At 40.9% G+C, this 21,913-nt stretch overlaps 1 protein-coding gene and 1 non-coding gene across 2 annotated transcripts; both read left to right on the forward strand.

Moving 5' to 3' along the window:
- Positions 1–6,510: 6,510 nt before the first annotated feature.
- On the forward strand, positions 6,511–7,620 carry LOC100272870 (Acidic endochitinase). Its single transcript, NM_001147323.2, has one exon. It carries the CDS (start codon positions 6,541–6,543, stop codon positions 7,444–7,446), a length of 906 nt encoding a protein of 301 aa, NP_001140795.1. The 5' UTR covers positions 6,511–6,540; the 3' UTR covers positions 7,447–7,620.
- Positions 7,621–16,405: 8,785 nt separating this feature from the next.
- Positions 16,406–16,545, forward strand: LOC111591426 (small nucleolar RNA Z247). Its single transcript, XR_004858060.1, has one exon. It is a non-coding gene; the product is annotated as a small nucleolar RNA Z247 (small nucleolar RNA).
- The last annotated feature ends 5,368 nt before the right edge of the window (positions 16,546–21,913 follow it).

Here is a 21,913-nt window from a genome sequence, read left to right on the forward strand (position 1 = left end):
TTATGCATCCGGGGGCTCAAGCTGGATTATCGACAGCGGATGCACAAACCATATGACGGGGGAGAAGAAGATGTTCACCTCCTACGTCAAGAATAAGGATTCCCAAGATTCAATAATTTTCGGTGATGGGAACCAAGGCAAGCTTGTCAAGCAGGTAAACAAGTGGGAGGAGCTCATCACAGCAAGAATGTGATGACCACTTCAAGACCTCTGGAGCTGCTGCATATGGACCTCTTCGGACCCGTCGCCTATCTGAGCATAGGAGGAAGTAAGTATGGACTAGTTATTGTTGATGACTTTTCCCGCTTCACTTGGGTATTCTTTTTGTAGGATAAGTCTGAAACCCAAGGGACCCTCAAACGCTTTCTAAGGAGAGCTCAAAACGAGTTTGAGCTCAAGGTGAAGAAGATAAGGAGCGACAATGGATCTGAGTTCAAGAACCTTCAAGTGGAGGAGTTTCTTGAGGAGGAAGGGATCAAGCACGAGTTCTCTGCTCCCTACACACCACAACAAAATGGTGTGGTATAGAGGAAGAACAGGACGCTCATCGATACGGCGAGGGCGATGCTTGGAGAGTTCAAGACCCCCGAGTGCTTTTGGTCGGAAGCCGTAAACACGGCTTGCCACGCCATCAACAGGGTCTACCTTCACCGCCTCCTCAAGAAGACCTCATACGAGCTGCTAACTGGTAACAAACCCAATGTATCGTACTTTCGTGTATTTGGGAGTAAATGCTACATTCTAGTGAAGAAGGGTAGGAATTCCAAATTTGCTCCCAAAGCTGTAGAAGGGTTTTTATTAGGTTATGATTCAAATACAAAGGCGTATAGGGTCTTCAACAAATCATCGGGTTTGGTTGAAGTCTCTAGCGACGTTGTATTTGATGAGACTAATGGCTCTCCAAGAGAGCAAGTTGTTGATCTTGATGATGTAGATGAAGAAGAGGTTCCAACGACCGCGATACGCACCATGACGATTGGAGATGTACGGCCTCGGGAACAATTGGAGCAAGATCAACCGTCTTCCTCAACTATGGTGCTTCCCCCAACTCAAGATGACGAACAGGTACCTCAAGTGGAGGCGCATGATCAAGGGGGAGCACAAGATGTTCAAGTTGAAGAGGAAGAAGCACCTCAGGCACCTCCAACCCAAGTTCGAGCGACGATTCAAAGGGATCATCCCGTCGACCAAATATTAGGTGATATTAGCAAGGGAGTAACTACTCGTTCAAGATTAGTTAATTTTTGTGAGCATTACTCATTTGTCTCTTCTATTGAGCCTTTCAGGGTAGAAGAGGCCTTGCTAGATCCGGACTGGGTGTTGGCCATGCAGAAGGAACTCAACAACTTCAAGCGCAATGAAGTTTGGACACTGGTGCCTCATCCCAAGCAAAATGTTGTGGGAACCAAGTGGGTGTTCCGCAACAAACAAGACGAGCACGGGGTGGTGACGAGGAACAAGGCTCGACTTGTGGCAAAAGGTTATGCCCAAGTCGCAGGTTTGGACTTTGAGAAGACGTTTGCTCCTGTGGCTAGGCTAGAATCAATTCGTATCTTGCTAGCATATGCCGCTCACCATTCTTTCAGGTTGTACCAAATGGATGTGAAGAGCGCTTTCCTCAATGGGCCGATCAAGGAGGAGGTGTACGTGGAGCAACCCCCTGGCTTCGAGGATGAACGGTACCCCGACCACGTGTGTAAGCTCTCTAAGGCGCTCTATGGACTTAAGCAAGCCCCAAGAGTATGGTATGAATGCCTTAGAGACTTTTTAATTGCTAATGCTTTCAAGGTTGGGAAAGCCGATCCAACTCTTTTCACTAAGACTTGCGATGGTGATCTTTTTGTGTGCCAAATTTATGTCGATGACATAATATTTGGTTCTACTAATCAAAAGTCTTGTGAAGAGTTTAGCAGGGTGATGACGCAGAAATTCGAGATGTCGATGATGGGCGAGTTGAACTACTTCCTTGGGTTCCAAGTGAAGCAACTCAAGGACGGGACCTTCATCTCCCAAACGAAGTACACACAAGACTTGCTAAAGCGGTTTGGGATGAAGGACGCCAAGCCCGCAAAGACACCGATGGGAACCGACGGACACACCGACCTCAACAAAGGTGGTAAGTCCGTTGATCAAAAAGCATACCGGTCCATGATAGGTTCTTTGCTTTATTTATGTGCTAGTAGACCGGATATTATGCTAAGCGTATGCATGTGTGCTAGATTTCAATCCGATCCTAAGGAGTGTCACTTAGTGGCAGTGAAGCGAATCCTTAGATATTTAGTCGCTACGCCTTGCTTCGGGATCTGGTATCCAAAGGGGTCTACATTTGACTTAATTGGATATTCAGATTCCGACTATGCTGGATGTAAGGTTGATAGGAAGAGTACATCAGGGACGTGCCAATTCTTAGGAAGGTCCCTGGTGTCATGGAACTCTAAGAAACAAACTTCCGTTGCCCTATCCACCGCTGAGGCCGAGTACGTTGCCGCAGGACAGTGTTGCGCGCAACTACTTTGGATGAGGCAAACCCTCAGGGACTTTGGCTACAATCTGAGCAAAGTTCCACTCCTATGTGATAATGAGAGTGCCATCCGCATAGCAGAAAATCCTGTTGAGCACAGCCGCACAAAGCACATTGACATCCGGCATCACTTTTTGAGAGACCACCAGCAAAAGGGAGATATCGAAGTGTTTCATGTTAGCACCGAGAACCAGCTAGCCGATATCTTCACTAAGCCTTTAGATGAAAAGACCTTTTGCAGGCTGCGTAGTGAGCTAAATGTCCTAGATTCGCGGAACTTGGATTGAATTGTAGCATACATGTGTTTATGCCTTTGATCATGTTCATTCTGCATTTTGTTGCTTATTATGGTGCTCAAGTTGTACAAACACTCCCTGGACCTCACAAGTCCGTTGCAAAGGATGCACATTTTCAGGGGAAGATGTGTTACAACTTGACCCTTTGAGACTAACCATGTGCTTGAGTTTGATGATTTAGTCTCGAAGGAGATTTGAAAGGGAAAAGGTGGACTTGGACCATGAAAGACTTCCACTGCACTCCGATGAAAAGAGTAACTTTTCCAAGTTCATCTTTATACTCTTATTGCCTTTGTACTCTTATTTGAAGATTTTGGTGAGGCAATGGGGGTAAAGGGCCAAGATTGATCCCGTTTTGGTGCTTGATGCCAAAGGGGGAGAAAATAAAGGCCAAAGCAATAGATGGATCAGCTACCACTTGAGAAATTTTGAAAATAGTAGATTAGAGCTTTTGGGTGTCAAAACTCTTTTACTGTCTCTTATGTCAAAAGTTGGCCTCTTGTGGGGAGAAGTGTTGATTATGGGAAAAAGGGGGAGTTTTTGAAATCCTTGATCAAATTTCTTTGGAAAACCTCTCTTTATGTCTCTACAAGTGGATTTGACTTAGAGATAGGAATTTGAGTTTGATTTGCAAAAACAAACCAAGTGGTGGCATAGAGTGATTCATATATGTCAAAACAATTTGAGTTCTTATTTGAATCGATTTTGTATTTGTTCTACTTGCTTTATATTGTGTTGGCATAAATCACCAAAAAGGGGGAGATTGAAAGGGAAATGTGCCCTTGGGCCATTTCTAAGTATTTTGGTGATTTAGTGTCTAACACAAGTGTTTGGATGTAAAATGGTGGACAAAGTACAAACCAAGGATAAAGGTATGTTTCTCAGACTTAGTACATTGTTTTAGAGACTAATGTGTTGTGTCTAAGTGCTGGAAACAGGAAGAATCAAATTGGAAATGAGATGGCTTTGTTCAGCCAAGTCTGCTCAGTCTGGGAGCACCGGACTGTCCGGTGGTGCACCGGACAGTGTCCGGTGCGCCAGGCTGGCTCGAGCAAAGTGTCCGCTCTCGGGAATTCACCGGCGACGTACGACTATAATTCAACGGACTGTCCGGTGTGCACCAGACTGTCCGGTGAGCCAACGGTCGGCCGCGCGATCTGCGCGGGACATGTGGCCAAGGCAACGGCTAGAAGGGGGCACCGGACTGTCCGGTGTGCACCGGACATGTCCGGTGCGCCAATGGCTCTCTGGCTGCCAACGGTCGGCTGCGCCAGTTAAGGAAAGAAATCTGGCACTGGACAGTGTCCGTTGTGCACCGGACTGTCCGGTGCGCCAGACGACAGAAGGCAAGATCAGCCTTCCATGATTGCTCTCAACGGCTCCTAGCTGCCTTGGGGCTATAAAAGGGACCCCTAGGCGCATGGAGGAGAACACCAAACATTCCTACAACATTCCTAAGCACCAAGACATCGATTCCGCGCCTTTGATTCTTTGTGATAAGCAATTAGAGCTCTAGTTGAGTGGTGAACTCATTGAGTTGTGTTGTGAGCTCTCATTGCGATTTGTGTGCGTGGCGTTGCTGTGATTTCTTGTCTTGAGTGCGTTGCTAATCCCTCCCTTGCTCCGTGCTTCTTTGTGAATTTCAAGTGTAAGGGCGAGAGGCTCCAAGTTGTGGAGATTCCTCGCAAACGGGATTGAGAAAAAGCAAGCAAAACACCGTGGTATTCAAGTGGGTCTTTGGACCGCTTGAGAGGGGTTGATTGCAACCCTCGTCCGTTGGGACGCCACAACGTGGAGTAGGCAAGCGTTGGTCTTGGCCGAACCACGGGATAACCACCGTGCCATCTCTGTGATTGATTTCTTGTGGTTATTGTGTTTTGACTCCTCTCTAGCCACTTGACAATTATTGTGCTAACGATTAACCAAGTTTTGTGACTTAAGTTTTCAAGTTTCACAGGATCACCTATTCACCCCCCTCTAGGTGCTCTCACTCCCTCGACCCTAACGAATAAGTGGTTTCAACCTTTTCTTCGACGATTAAAATATATTAACTTTAATCAAATTTATATAATAAAATAATAATATTTATGATATGGATAAGTATCATTAGACTCTTTATCAATTATGTCTTCGTAGTATACCTATAAATATGTGTGAAGACCCCCTTGTTTTGGGGCAAGTGTATTTTTCTCTTGACTATAGGTGTGGCCTATAAATACAGAGGGTCGTTACTACTTCGAACAATTAATGGTCGTTTGCTCCTAATTTTATTATCGTCATATTCCATTCATCATAACACAATCCTCACTTTCCATCTAACCTATCGGACATCATCGACCTTCTCCATGCTATACTATTCAACGAGGGTAGGATATTGAGTGAAATACCCATAATTGGCATGTCTGTGGACCCCATGGCACCACCCATCTAGGGCTTGTTCGGTTTGGAGGGGTTTAAGGGGGATTGGAGGGGATTAAATCCCCTCCTATTTAAATTTGTATAGAAGGGGATTGAATCCCCTTCAATCCCTCTCAATCCACCCCTAACCGAACAAGCCCCTAATCGGCCATGCATGGATCCTCGTAGACCCAACATTGTAGACACTCCACTAAAGGCTACTTTGAAACCTTAAATTCCCTTCGGGATTAGAGAGGATTGAGGTATAAATGAACTAATTTCCTGTCCAATCCTCTTCAATTTCGAAGTGAATTTGAGTTTCCAAACTAGCCTTAAAGACACCCTACTAAAGGTTTGTTCGGTTAAAGGTAAATTGAGAGGGATTAGATGAAATTAAATCCCCTCCTAATTGAGAGGTGGATTGAGGGAGATTAAAAGAGGATTTAATACCATCCATTTCCCTTCAATCCACTCCTAACCGAACAAGTGATATATATAATTGATCATATTTCATTTGTTATTAATGTAAAACATTATCAATTATACGCATTGTTAGATATAAAAAATGTTATATATACACTAAAATGAATATATTTATACAACGAACGATCTCCTGACAAGATAATTATTTATTTTATAAACTATTATATTAAAACATCGTTACATGTAAATTTAACGAGTCACTACGGGGAATAGGTATAGAGAATGTTTCCCATCTCCATCCCGTTTAACCGGCGGGGAAATTAGAGAAGAAACTTCACTATCCTCACCCTTTAGAGCTTGTTTGGGAGTAAAGGTAATGAAGTGGATTGAAGGACCTATAATCCTCCACTATTCAATTTTAGATAGCAAGGGATTATAGTCCTATCAATACCTTTCATTTCACTTGCTTCCAAACAAGCCCTTAATGAAAAAATTTCCTACGAAGAATAAAAGATCAGATCCCATTACCATCTCTACTCCACACACAGAATAGTCGGGAAATGGCTATGTGCCAGGCTGTTTTGCAGCAGCCAGCAGTGGTCAAACCTCGCCGGCTTTCTGGCGCGGTCAGCGTCGTCGTCGATCACCGACACATGGGTCAGCATGTGCATGCTCATCTGCTGCGGTGCTGTCCCCCACTCTCTCAGTCTCACTGACGAGATGCTTCTGCAAACCCTTTTTCTATGTATGGATAATATAATATCGTCAACGAAGAACACATGTGTCTGCTACTACCAATAATCATCATGGCCCTCGTCACCTTAGCTACTCCGATCCATGCATAAATACACGTGCTCCGCGCCCGCAGTCTTCACCCATCAACCCACACTCCAGCACATAGCAATGGCGTTCACGCGGCGGCGTCCGTGCGGCATCCTCCTCCTCTCCCTGCTGGCGGCATCCGGCTCGCTGTCGCTGGCCGCCACCGGCCCGGGCGACGTGGCCGTCTTCTGGGGCCGGAACAAGGACGAGGGCACGCTGCGCGAGGCCTGCGACACGGGCACCTACACCACCGTCATCATCTCCTTCCTCCGCGGCTTCGGCCACGGCGCCGCCTACTACTCGCTCGACCTCTCGGGCCACCCGCTCGCGGGCGTCGGCGCCGACGTCAAGCACTGCCAGGCCAAGGGCATCCTCGTGCTCCTCTCCATCGGCGGGCCGCCCAACACCAACACCGGCGCCGGCGCCGGCTACTCCCTCCCGTCCGCGCGGGCGGCGGCGGACCTCGCCGCGTACCTGTGGGACGCCTACCTGGGCGGCTCGCGCGCGGGGCTGCGCCGCCCGTTCGGCGACGCGGCGCTGGACGGCGTCGACCTGTACATCGACCAGGGCGGCGTCGACGGCCACTACGACGAGCTGGCCAGGCGCCTCTACGCCTACAACAGGAGCTACCGCGGCAGGCTCGGGGTGACGCTGACGGCCACGGTGCGGTGCGCGTACCCGGACCCGCGCGCGCAGGCGGCGCTCGCCACGGGGCTCGTCTCCCGCGTCCACGTCCGCCTGTACGGCGACCTCAAGTGCACCTGGTCCGACCGGGAGGCGTGGGAGAAGTGGGCCGCGGCGTACCCGGCCAGCCGCGTGTTCGTCGGCGTCGTGGCGTCGCCCGAGGCGGACAAGGACGCGTACATGTTCCAGAAGGACCTCTACTACAACGTGCTGCAGTTCGCCCAGAAGGCGCCCAACTACGGTGGCCTCATGATCTGGGATAGGTACTACGACAAGATGAACCACTACATCAGCAGCAGCTAATAATTAAGCTTCCCATCCACATCCATCCACATCCACCCGGTTTATCACCTAATATATAATAGTATTATTGTATTTTTCTTCTTAACTTTATAATACACTGTAATGTAATAATGTGATGATCTGATGATCCACCAACGGAATAAAATGGTCAGCTTCCAGCCGGTGGGCCGCGCCACTCCGTCGCCTGGTCTCTGGGCCTGCAGCGCCGCGCCGCTCCTGGCTCGCGCGCGCGGAGCGACCTGCACCGCTACGTCTTGGGCCTGTCCGGGCTGGGCCGCCTCCTCGGCTGCTCTGCCTGGACTCAGGCTTAGGGACGATAATGGGCCCCGATCCCGATTCCTCGTGGTGCATGTTTTCCCTATTAAGATTAGCTCAAATTGATAAAATAAAAACAAGATTAATAATAACCAAAAGCGAAGGAATCAAAACAGCAACAGAAGCAACAACGCCTCGCAAGACAAAGGCGCGTGATTCAAGGAGAGTAAAGGGAGAAACTGAAAACTAACAGCCAGTAAAAGTTGCGGCCACCAAAGAAAACTGTGTGCCCCTTTTCTCCTTAAACTAAGGAAAAAAGTTATCATGCCGAACAAAATAGGATTCCTTAAGATAAGATAAGATATGGCAGAAAAAAAAAACTATGACAACCTCCTTATATCAAGGGCTGTAGTATGGAAACTTAAATCTACTTGGAGATTCCCGGTGTTTGAGTCAGAAAATGAGCTAATTTCCCATTATTCAACAACTTCAAGTAACGATGTCAACAAGTCCTACGCTCAGAATAAGAATATTGCTAGTCTTTGATCACTTAGTAGAAAAATCCTCGAACCATGTCCTCCACATCACTGGCAGGGGGCATCACCGCCCGCGCTACAACAGTCCAGCTGAAGGAAAGGGTGGCGTGTAGGACGTAACCTGGAAGCGATTTGTTTAACTAAGCGATCCCATTTCGCTCTGCTCCAATTTGTACATTGACCCGTTACAATTCGTATTTATGGGAATTCCGATCGTTTTCGATTTTTATTCTTCATAAATGTGGAAATTGGATGGAAACAATATGGGTGTTTTCTGACTGTTTTCACTTTTCCCGTTTTTAGTCATGATATCCCGCTTTTATTCACATATAATATCCTATTTTAGACAATATAATGAACAAACCATAGACAACTATGTCACATCACAACAAACTAATCCATAATTAATTATTTTCTTTCGTACCCATATGTATATTATAATATATTGCTTTTATATGTCTAGATGAGATGTATCAATCAATTGCAATACTACTTTATTTTTATACTCTATGCGTCAATGTTTTTGCTTTTTATGTCTGATTTCAATCCGTTATCTATTTATTCTGTTCGTTTTGGTTCTTTTTCGCTATACCGCTAGTCCGTTTTCGACCCCGTTTCTAAAATAAAATGTGACAATGAAAATGGAATAGGAATTATCCCAACTAACCCCATTCATTTTCATCCCTAGTGCTGAAACAGTCCTTGCTGTGTTATGTTACGTAGTTTGCATTTCATTTTTGTAGATAGCGTTGACATGTTAAGATGATACATGGATACATAAAACTAACGTGAAAGGTTAAAAATCCTCGGTGTGTGAAACATAATTCACTATTTCGAAATAGTTTACAATTCAAGAGTGTTTGAGAAGATAACTTGACCTTCTTTTGACTTTTGTACTTCCCCGTTTTGCATTCTCTTTTAATTCCATGGTTCCATATATAGCACAAATTAAATGAATGGAACAACTGGAGTTCACTCTAAAGTTAATTAACTATTCCATAACAATAAATTATAGTCAACAAAACTTGTGTGCTATCAGTTTCACATCACTAAGGCTAACTCCAACAAGGATATGTAAAAATGGGAATCCAAGTACACGTTTGGGTTATACAGTCACCAGAAGGACGAGACCCAAATGTTTTCATGTCCAACATGGTATCCAGATACACGTTTGAAAAGATGATCATCCATATAGAGGTACTATCCCACATCACATCTAAAATGAGTATCAGGTATAGGTAACCTATTGGAGATGCTATGATGCCATTTAGATATCTTTAATGGGTTTAGTGCCCTAATAGGTAATTTGTTGGAGTCAGCCTAATGCATTAGTAGGTAGTATAGAGTTGTTGCTTGTACGTGTTAGACTTGTTGATGAGGATATGATTATAGTGCCAATAATATTGGTGGCACAAAACATGGCACACACCAAAATGCTAGAATGCGTGGATTAGACCGATAAGGTTGCAACGAGCTCATGAAAGCTGGACCATCTCATATGCACTACTAGACCATCCAACATCCTAACATTTGAAAAACCTATAATGATTGGTTCAGGAGGGATACTGTAAGGGTTGGTGGACTTAGGGTTGTTGTAGGGTCACTAGGGCTATTTAGAGCACATCAAATAATCATTATAGATGCATAAATCAGAAGGGCACAAAAATAAAGTCTTATATTTTATGTGGGAAGCTACCTCCATCTATATTTCGTATAAAGCTATTACCCATTAAACGTCTATAGATGGGCATATAAATAAAGTCTTATATTTTATGTGGGAAGCTATCTCCATCTATATTTCGTATAAAGCTAATACCCATTGAATGTCTATCGCAATATGTAGACCATCTACATCACCCCACTAACTTTCCACATCATCTCCACTAATAGTTATGTTACTCCACTAACTTCCAAAATCTTAATGCAAATTATCCATGTCATCCCCACTTAATTTATATATCTTATGAAGCTAATGCCCACTATAAATCTATATCAACATGTGGGCCATCCACACCATCCTCCACTAGCACATGAAAGTTGGACCACCTAACATCATGGGATTTGCGAAAAAACCTACAATCACCAATTCAGGAGGGATCCTGTTAGGGTTTATGCAAGGCTACTTAGAACACATCAAACAGTACTTATAGGCATATAAATCATTATTACATAAAAATGATGTCTTAAGTTTTCTATGAGAAGCTATATATATATATATATCTTATAAAGCTAATACCCACTACTAGTCTATCTCAACATGTAGACTATCCACATCATCCACCACTAATTTTCAACATCATCTCCATTAATATTTATGTCAACCAACTAACTTCCAACATCTTAGTGCAAGCTATCCATGTAATCTCCACTTAATTTATATTTCATACAAAGCTGATATCCCACTACAAGTCTATCTCAACATGTAGGCCATCCACATCATCCTCCACTAGCTCATGAAAGCTAACCTTGTTGTATCACTACTAGACGGATCAACAAAATGGACACATTGGTTTCAAAGAAGTTAGGGAGTACATGTCACAAAATAAGACCATACTTACTAGCAAGACGGAAGCAACAATGAACAAGGTCAACATTTAGTGGTCTATTCTTTGCATCAAATTAGTCTTTCAAACTTTTGATCCATGTAACAAGTTATGCCACTTGATCTACCATATTCTAGTTTTTGCGGAAAACAAAACCTAGGAAAAAGAGAACTATCTACTCTGTCTCTGATAGTAGCTGCTACACTCAAATTTTATAAATATGATGGCGTGGATCATGCAGATGTTGGATCTACGGGAGCTACACAACAAAGAGATGTAGAGATTTATTGTGAATTCACCTCATAACAACAACTACCTTAGTTATATATATTAATTTCTTGTACATGTTGCCATCTCAAGCTATCTGTCTTTGCATTACATTGTGGCATCATGTTGGTCCGTTTTATGTTTTACTACTAAGTGAAAATGAGTTATTGTATAATCTCCTATTAAAAGTATTGATTGTTCGATGGCCATTCTCTATTGTTTGTCATTTGATCAAAACATGGAAAAGACATGACATTTAAAAATATGATGCATGGATACTTAAAACTAACACGAAAGGTTAAAAATCCTTAGTGTGTGAAACATAATTCACTATATCTGGAAGAGTTTACAAGTCAAGTGTGTTCCAGAAGATAACTTGAACTTCTTTTGACTTTTATACTTTCCCCTTTTTCATTTTTAATTCCATGGTCCTGTAGATAGGACAAATGAATGGGGGAACTAGATTTCACTCTGAAGTTAACTAACTATTGCACAACAATAAATTATAGTCAATAAAACTTATGTGCTATGAGGTGCACATCACTAATGCATTAGTAGGTAACATAGAGTTGATGCTTGTACATGACGACTTGTGGATGAGGTTATATTATAGTGCCATGAATAATATTGGTGACACAAAACATAAAACACACCAAAGTGCTACATTTTTGGATTGTAGATCAATAAGGTTGCAATGAGCTCATGAAAGCTGGACCATCCAACATCCTAGCATTTGCCATAAAACCTATAATCATTGGTTCAGAAGGGATATTATAAGGGTTGGTGCACTTACGGTTGTTTTAGGGTCAACATGGTTATTTAGAATGCGTCAAATAATCATTATAGATGCATAAATTGGAAGGGCACAAAAATAAAGTCTTACATTTTCTGTGGGAAGCTATCTATATCTATCTCTCTTATAAAGCTAAAACCCAATATAAGTCTATCTTAATATGCATGCCATCCTCATTACCCCACTAACTTCAACATCATCTCCACTAATAGTTATGCTACCCCACTAACTTCCAACATCTTAATGCAAGCTATCCACATCATCTCCACTTATAATTTATATATCTTATAAAGCTAATGCACACTATAAGTCTATCTCAACATGCAGGCCATATACATCATCCTCCACTAGCACATGAAAGCTGGACCATCTTATATGCACTACTAGACAATCTAACATCTTGAGATTTTTTAAAAAAAATCTATAATCACTGGTTTAGGGATACCATTAGGGTTGGTGCACTTAGGGTTGTTGTAAGGCCAGCAAGGCTACTTCGAACGCCTCAAGTAATCCTTATAGGTGCATAAATTATTACGGCTTAAAAAATAAAGTGTTATATTTTTTATGAGAATATATCTATATCCATCTCTCTTATAAAGCTAATATGCACTACAAGTCTATCTCAACATGTAGGCTGTCCACATCATCGACCACAAATTTTCGACATCATCTCCAATAATAGTCATGTCACTTCACTAACTTCCAACATATTAATGCAAGCTATCCACATAACCTTCCATTATTTTACATTTCATACAAAGCTAACATCCCACTACAAGTCTATTTCAACATGTAGGCCATCCACATCACCTGCACTAGCTCATGAAAGCTAGACCATGTTGTATCACTACTAGACCATCTAGGATTGTATGTTTTCCCAAAAAAATATACAACAAATGGTTCATAAGGGGTATCACTAGGGTTGGTGCATTTATGGTTGTTATATGGTCAGCAAGGCTACTTAAAATGCCTCAAATAATCCTTATAGATGCATACATCAGAAAGGCATTAAAATAAAGTCTTAAGTTTTTGTGGGAAGCTATCTTTATCTATATCTCTTATAAAGCTAAAACCCACTACATATCTATCTCACATGTAAGCCATCCACATCATCTACCACTAACTTTCAACATCATTTCCACTAATAGTTATGTCATCCCACTATCGTCCAACTTCTTAATGCAAGTTATCCACATAATCTCCACTTAATTTATATCTCTCACAGACCTAATACCCACCACAAGTCAACCTTAACATGTAAGCCATCCACATCATCCCCACTATCTCATGAAAGCTAAACCATCCAGTAAGCACTAACAGACCATTTAGGAGGGATGCTAATAGGGTTGGTGTACTTCCACCTCCTTCAAAAGATTCTCCTTTTCAACATAAGACTCTTGACCTAACCCCTAAGGGTACTCATTGATCTCTCCCAAAGAGCACATGTGACTAGGACCTTCATGTCTGCTGATTCCGTAATGTTATAACTCTACAATAGACAGAACAAATCTAAAATGATTTCCACAAGAAATAACAATTGTACCAACTTTGAAGAGCTAATCAACTTGATATGATTGCTAAAGATCCAACCATACCATCTAGGTAATGTCCAACCATTCCAAGTGATCATTGAACACCTCTATAAAAGGCAACAAGTTCAAGAAATGAGAAAAAAAATCAACCTAGCAAGCTCATAGGGGATAACAACCTTCGACCAATTCAAATAGTCGATCAAATTCTTTCTCAATGTCACCTCCAATAACCTTCATGGTGCCTGCCAAAAAAGAAAGGTAACACAATACATCTATCAATCACCAAACTAACCAGCCAAAATAAGCAAGGATGCCTTCGTCCATGGGAGTAGTAGAAACACTATTATACCTTGAGGACCTATAGGGACCTCAATGTGAAGGTCACATCCTGGAGTCTTCGACTTCTCCACCTTGTCCACTTGGGATCTAACAACACTAGCATCCACGCTTCCATCATTTAAGCCATGGCTAGACCATGTGACTGAATCACACTTCCCCACTAAAAAAATGCTAGAACCACATGTAGAGCTAATGATCCACTACCTTGCTTGGATGAGCTTTTCTCCACCTCTCCACCCCAAAGGTCCACCTCTAGAAGGACAACCTTCATGGATTGACTATCACTGTCAACCTCAAGATCATTCTATTACATGGTAGTCTTTGAGCCAACAAATTGCTCAACAGCAGCAACACCACCACCACCACCACCATCTTCTAGCATACTAAACTACATATTGCTTCATCAAACATTAGTGGCAAATTGGTCATCAATTGCGCAACACTTTCAACCATAGAAGATGACCCTGCAATCTTAGCAGCAGTGCGCTCTGAGTGGCTTTCCCCTCACCTTGGTAGAATTAGCCTCAACAACCATATCAACGTCCTCCACATCATCCCTTGAAGGCCTTAGCCCTCTTAACCAAGGGACCATGAGTCATATACTTCCTTTTTCTTGCATCTGTTTTACTAGTGTTAACCTTAGACGTAGTAGCCTTCCCTTCATTGACCTTCTTGGTGAGAGAATTTGAAAGTTTCTTGAAGACCTCTTAGGGATTGTATTTTACCTTAAGATCTTCATACACCTAGATCAACTAAGGCATGCTGCTGACCATAGATCCTCAGGTGGTGTACTCTTTCTCAGAGACATCCCAAGATTTTCGCATGCCTTCAACATGTGCAAAGATAACAAAATCTATTTTTCCTCTTCTCTGAATACATGCAGACATATCCTCTCAAATGTCATGTCTTTTCTGATGAACCTATCAAAGGGCCAGACTAGCTTTAACTGCTAGAAATGCTTCAACCTAGTCCTTGACTCTACTATAATGAATTGCGTACCACAAGGCATCTTGCAGAACTCACATAAGTCCATGGAGCCATCTTCTCCATCTTATATGCTAGGATGAACCTAAGGACTTCCCACCTCCTTGAATCCTTCAAAGTAACCCTAGAGATCTTCACTTAAAACCAATACCAATTCTAGTTGTTTGTCCAACAATTGTGCTAAGGAAAATAGACGTCACACTTATCTTGCCCATAGCAGTACATCGCAGGTTGAAGGACTAGTTACCAAACTAATTTTCTGTAGCCACACCTTTGATAGTAATTTTCTTTGGCTATCTTGCCCATAGCAGTACATCGCAGGTTGAAGGACTAGTTACCAAACTAATTTTTCTTAGCCACAACTTTGATAGTAATTTTCTTTGGCTATCGCTAAAGCTCATAATGTGCATAAAACCAATCAATGTCTATTTTAAGTGGGATAGATTGTCCATTTTCTTTGGCTATTTTAAGTGGGGGAGATTGGCTATTTTAGGTGGGGAGATTGTCTATTTTAAGTGGGGTAGATTGTCTATTTTAACTAGGGGAGATTGTCTATTTTCTTTGGCTATCGCTAAACCTCATAATTTGCAAGAAGTCAAAAACTAATCTTTGAAAAGATCGTGGATGACATAGCTTACTTCTTAAACATGATTCCTTTTAAGATTCAAAGGGCAAAACCTTGCTCCATTAATTGCGATATTTTTTGGGTCTTAGTGATGACCTCAACGGCGACATGAACAACTACAATGCTCACCACCCAAGTCATATGTAGTTTTTATGTCATCCACATCTATTATAAATTGGAGCCGTCTATAAAAAGATCATTGTAGTAGTGTGAGGTGCCTATACACACCATTATTCATTTCACATAAATTTATCTTTTATTTGTCACTCTATAACCCTTATTTTAAAGCTTTACTTCTAAACTTAGCCACACATAATTCACGTAGACTATGCATTTTGTTTTATATTTCCTTTAATCATATTGAACACTAGGAACATTTTCTTTACTATTGCAATACTATGATTGCAATTGTGTTAGGTGCTGGTTTGCAATGTCTTGTTTTGAGATGTCTCTCTTTTGTTTGTTTTACATAAGAAAATAAAAGTTTGATTTTGTTGAGGGGGAGATAAATATGCTTTATCTTTATTACCATTATGTTTGGAATATTCTATTCGTTTTGCAATGCAACTATGGTTCGATCGTTGTCATCCACATTGGCTTTGCACCAATGCAATAAACATGAGATGAAGTAGGCATACATTTCACTTTCCATTATACCGCTTTAAAGCTCCCATTGTCTTGAATCCATTCCTACCAATATCCTACGTTGCTACCTATGCTCATGATTACTTTATTCAATGGATCAAGAAACCAACATCGGTGTGCATGTTCCTCAAACACATTTAGGCTAAAAACTTTGATGCACAAAACTTTGGTTTTTTGATTTGAGCTATTGGTGTTCAATTTGGATAAGTAAGTCACACATTTGTGTACACCTTAGGTCTTCTATCTTTGATGTCTGAGGAAGTCACATGGAACATGGTGGCTATGACCACCTTTAAAGAGACATGGGACATTTTGAAGAACATCCTGATCTCTTTTGCCACACCCATACTTGTGTAGTGCAGATATGGGTCGACCTCGCCGTCACTGCTTACTTCAGTAAGATCAAAGGTTATGCCTATGACCTTGCTATTATTGACACTTCTCCTCAAGATGATGGGGTGATCACCTACCTTTTGGCTAGTCTTAGTCCATATTATGACTTGTTTGCCACCTCAATGATCACCAAAAGTGAGGCACCCACTCTCGATGATGTTTATGCTCATCTACTGTCCTATGAGGCCTAGCAACTTCAACATCAATCTAAATTGCACCTCAACATCGGGGCTTCTGCCAATTTTGCTAAGCATGGTGGTTATTTTGGGCATGACTGTTCTCATGGTCGTTGTGGTCATGCCTAGGCACACTCATGTATGGAAGGGACACTGGGAAGTAGGTTGGAGGTTAGTGGTTTAAAATGCGATGAATGATATGCTTGTTGTCAATTGATCTTTTGTGACTAGAACAATAACTAGGTGATGGTAGGCTTCAGTTATCATAGGATATGTTATAACATCAATATGATGAGGCTAACTCTATCCTTTTGCATAACATTTATCTTTTGTTGGGTTTACATTTAATTATTCAATGCCTAATTTGCATGAAAGTTATGTTTGTATCCAATAGAAAATGTAAATTACTTAGTTCCATCCTAATGAATACAATAGAAACCCTAATACTCATGCAAAAAAGCTACAACTACATTGTGCTCTTGTGGTTCAAATTGAGTGCTTAAAGAGTAGTAACAATAGATCAAAAGATGAATAGGATGACAAGGTAAACTATTATCTAATACCACATATGCATCTCATTATCAACTTATTAAACATAGATGAGGTTGTTTCCCAAAAGGTCGATAAATATGGCCTGGATCTCATGGGTGCACGTATGGAACTCATTACGTTATATATATTTAGTTCATTGGAATTTTCCCACAAAGGGGAGTTCTTTCCATTTCAGATTGATGATAGTCATCGTTGCCTTAAACAAACATAATGCTTTGGCAATTCTATTTTGGAGGTTTTACATTCTCGAGAAAGTAAATACATAAATTTAAATCCTTATTACCAATATAATTACTTTGTGCCTCCATGACCTAAGTAGATTGATTCCCTTGATCCCATAATGATAATCAAATTTCCTTTAGGCAAAGTGCTATTTCACAAACTTTGCCAGCAACTAGTCAAACTATAAACAAGTTTACAACATAGAACTTGCATGACTATATTTGTATTGAAGGTTTCCACGAGGTGATATTGATTATTAGCAAATGATAATATATTGTACGAGAAATTAGGAGTCCATATGTACTTTTAGGACCTCTCCCAAAAAATACACATATTATTCAAGGATGTAAGGGGCACATGTGGTAGAGGCAAAATTGGCCTAGCAAAAGAAGAGCAAAATGAAGCCTTGGCTGAACATGTGATGCTTTTGTTACTCTACACCTTCCTATCGTTACAAAATAAGTAATATTGACCTAGAAAAACATTGGATCAACACCAACACATAAATTAACTCAATTTGTAGAATAAAACAGAACATAATTGGTTGCCTTTGTAATTTTCATTTTTCACCTCCCAAGAAACAAAACAAAACTCAATGGATTTGTAGTCATGGGAGATTCCTAACAAAACAGGAAAGGGAAAGGAGATAGTGACAAGATCATTTAGAAATACTTGATGTGGACCATCTCTTTATCTCCCTCTATTGAATTTACTTCCATTTAAAATGACAACAACACATAGGTGCATTGTTGGGTTCATATATATCATTTGAAGATTTGGCATGTCATTGCAGAAGAGCAAGGAGAATTTTGAAATGCCATAAGCCATATGGCACACTAATGACAGAAGTGCGCGTGGTGTGTCAAACATACTTATGACTATAAGTAAGTATTTACTTTTTATACTTATGACTATAAGTAAGTAAGAAATTTCCATTTTTAGAGCCTAGCAAATGCCGACACATTAAATAAATATAATATTGTAGCCATGCTATTTTGGAGAATTATATCTTGAGTAAATATAAAAAATTAAAGTTTTAGTATCTATAGAAGTATCTAGAACATAAAATTTATCTCTAACCACTACTATACATTTTCACTATAGAGGTGGTTGGATAGGCTCTATACCAGTCGCCTTTTTTTCATGAGGTGCCTCTATGAGTCATTATCCATAATTCACAAAGCCAGTATAGAAAAATAGCATCAGAAACTCTTTAAACTCTAGGAGACCCTACTATAAGGAAAGTGGGCCATGTTGCCTATTTATGTTTGATTTTTTGTTCAATGATGATCATGACCATTTGGGCTGATATTATTTGGTAGTGTTTTTGGATATAGTTCAAAGGATGCAAAGTGGACTTGGACTTAAGAAAAGTGGTGATCCGAGCGATCAACCCCTCAAACAAGACATTAGAAGCAATGTAGAACACCCAAAAGGTATATAAAAATTTTAAGATGCAAGATGGAACCAAGCCAGACATAAAGATTCACAAAGGAACAAATTTTTAAAAAGTGTTTACATGAGCATCAAACTGAGCAACAAACTGGACCTAAAGGGCATCAGACCATAGGTGACTAGACCTATAGAGATGTCTAGAGAGGTGTCAGACTAAGCGAGCACACGAGCATCAGACTATGCTATGCCACTATTCAATGTATAGAGGCATCAAACCGAGACGAAATAGAGGCATCGAAAAACCAAATCATGGTCTGATGGCTTATAGAGAGTTTCTAGAGAGAGATGTTGGCCATCAAATTGGACCGATGGTTGGCACTACAAAGATTTATTACTTTTTAAGATATACAACATTGATTTTGGTTATTTCTACATCCAAGGTCGTTAGAAGAATCTAGATTCAAATGTAAATTTTAATGGATAGATAATTTAAATTAAAAAGATGTATATTATAAATTTTATAAGTTTTAAGATCTATTTTAGCTTTGGTTGTTTTTGTATTAGAGGCTGTTTTGAAGAATTTAATTTTCAAATGTGAGAAACTCAAACAGTATTTTTCATGAATAGATAATTTTAAATGATAAAGTTGTCAACTACAAAGTTATTTAACTTTAAGGGATGTACAACTTTTGTTTTGGTCCAGTCTAGATCTAAAGTCATTAAAAAATTCGAACTTCAAACCTTATGAAAGTCAAATGTATTTTTTCATGCATTGCTAATTTCAAATGAAAAAGTTATCAACCACAACATTACATAAATTTTCATGATCTACAACATTCATTTTAGTTGTTTCTCCATCCATGGTAATTTGAAAATTTTGAATTTTAGATGTGAGAAATTAAAATGTAATTTTTCATGCATAGATGGTTTCAATTGAAAAAGTTATCAACTACAAAGTTGCATTTTTTTGAGATTTATAACCTCGGTTTTAGTCATTTCTCCATCCAAAGATGTTCAAAAAAACTTACAATGCAGCTCCTATTTATGGAGGCAACTAGAAATGAATTGTAGTGGTGGTGCAAACAGACCAGCCTCTAAAAATTAATTTCTAGAGGCACCTAAAAATAAAGCCACCTCAAAAAATAGAGACATTTGTAGGTGGCACTATGTAACAGCCACCTCTAAAAACCGAATTTTAGAGACCGCTTATTTTAAAGGACACTATAGAGGTGGTTGTATACTTACCGGCTTCTATAGCAAAAAAAACCTTCTATCTATGAAAATTAATTTTTAGTAGTGAATTCTTTGCAACTATTAGTTTATTATCATGGTCAAATCATTGATCACTACTCCTTTAATAAAATAGATGACATATCTGGTGCACATGGAAGCTTAGTGCACATGGTGCACATATTAAATCATCACTATCTATTTTAGATCTAACGTCTCTGGTTAATCATTGCAATTTACAAATAACACCTTCCACCACTACACCCCACTACGTCGGAGGGTGTCCTTAGCAAAATATACCAAACAACTAGAGACGTTAGATCTAATATGAGTGGTGATGATTTAATATGTGCACCATATGTACTAAACTTCCATGTGCACCAGATACGTTCTTAATAAAATAGAACCCATATGTTAAGCAAAAAACACAATATTCCATGTTACAAACACTCACCCAAACATTGAGTCCATAAATTTGTTGATTAACATATTGTGCCTAACATGAGTGCAGCACTGGATGCTTGATAGTGTTGGTTGTTGATGCCATTTGCCTCCTAATTGTGAGGACATGGAGTTTTGTTTGCGTCAAGAGCCTCCATTATATAATACCATAACTTATATACACTACGGGAAACAGTTAATTTTTGGCGGCATGTTGAAAATAGGCGTGTTGCCACCAAAAATATCTTTTTTTGCGGTAAACACTTATTTTCAGCGGTTTCAGCACGACGAATGTTTTCGCCATGGATAAGGGTTATATTCGGTGGCTACTGCTAAAAATAACCACCACACGACTAATTTTTGACGGTCGTATATAGCAGCCGAAAATTAAGTGTTTATTTTCAATGACCAATCTTGGCCACAGAGAATAACTTTCTTATTTTCGACAATTTTTTACCGTCCACCAAAAATAAGTTTTCTTATTTTCGGTAGTTTTTGTAGCGCCAGAAAATTATTCTACCGTCCTTATTTTTGGCAGCCATAAATAGATGCCAAAATTTATTCTATGCAGGAACTGAAATTTCCCCTAATTTTCAATTCATTCACATATACATATATCACCACAACCAATACATAACTTCAACAAATTCTGCGCTCGCCGGCGTGCACAGACGGCACGAGGACATGGTGTCGCGGGGGTGCAGTACGCCGTGAGGCCGAGTCGTGAGGTCACGACAGTTCACGAGGGAGCTAGGGCGTGGTGGCGCGTCGTGGGATGCATGTAGCACAATGGAGACGATGGCGTTGCGATGTGCAGGGCTGCGACGGGGAGCAGGGGGCGCAACCGGTGCATGGGAGAGTCGGTGGGCACGGAATCATAGGGCATCACATCGTGGGGGCATGATAGCGCGTGGGGGGTGGGGGAGGGGGAGCTGGGCCGTGGCGACGCAAGCAACACGCGGGGTAGCTGGGGGCGCGACCGACGCGCGGGGAGCACGGGGTGCGACCAGTGCGTGGAAGGCCAATGGGCGCGGTGGTGTCCAGGGGCGACTAGCCGAAGACGAGGAACCGACGGTGTGGATGTGGGAGGAAGACGGGGAAGTGAGCCCAAGTGCGTGTCCATGTTTGGTTATAAAGATAATTTTTGGCACCTTAAAGTTGCAGTCGAAAATTAAGGATAACTTTCGGCGGCTATTTGTCCAAGCCACTGAAATTTGCTTGTTGTCAAGGGCTAACCCTAGGATGTCAAAATTTAATCCATTAATTTCCACGGCATGCTGTTAGACACCAAATATTAATTTATTTTCACAAAATTTAATCCATTAATTTCCGCGGCACGCTGTTAGACACCGAATATTAATTTATTTTCGGCCACTGTGTGCTGCCGAAATTAATGGATTAAATTTTGGCAGCCTAGGCATTAGCCGCCGAATTTACGTGAGCTACTGAAAATTCACGAGTTTCCTGTAGTGATAATCTTGCTAATGTATGGATTGCACGTAATGAGGCTATGCTAAAATGTCAGAGAGGATATGGTGT

Source organism: Zea mays, chromosome 4 (assembly GCF_902167145.1).
Source record: "Zea mays cultivar B73 chromosome 4, Zm-B73-REFERENCE-NAM-5.0, whole genome shotgun sequence".
Lineage (NCBI taxonomy): Eukaryota > Viridiplantae > Streptophyta > Magnoliopsida > Poales > Poaceae > Zea > Zea mays.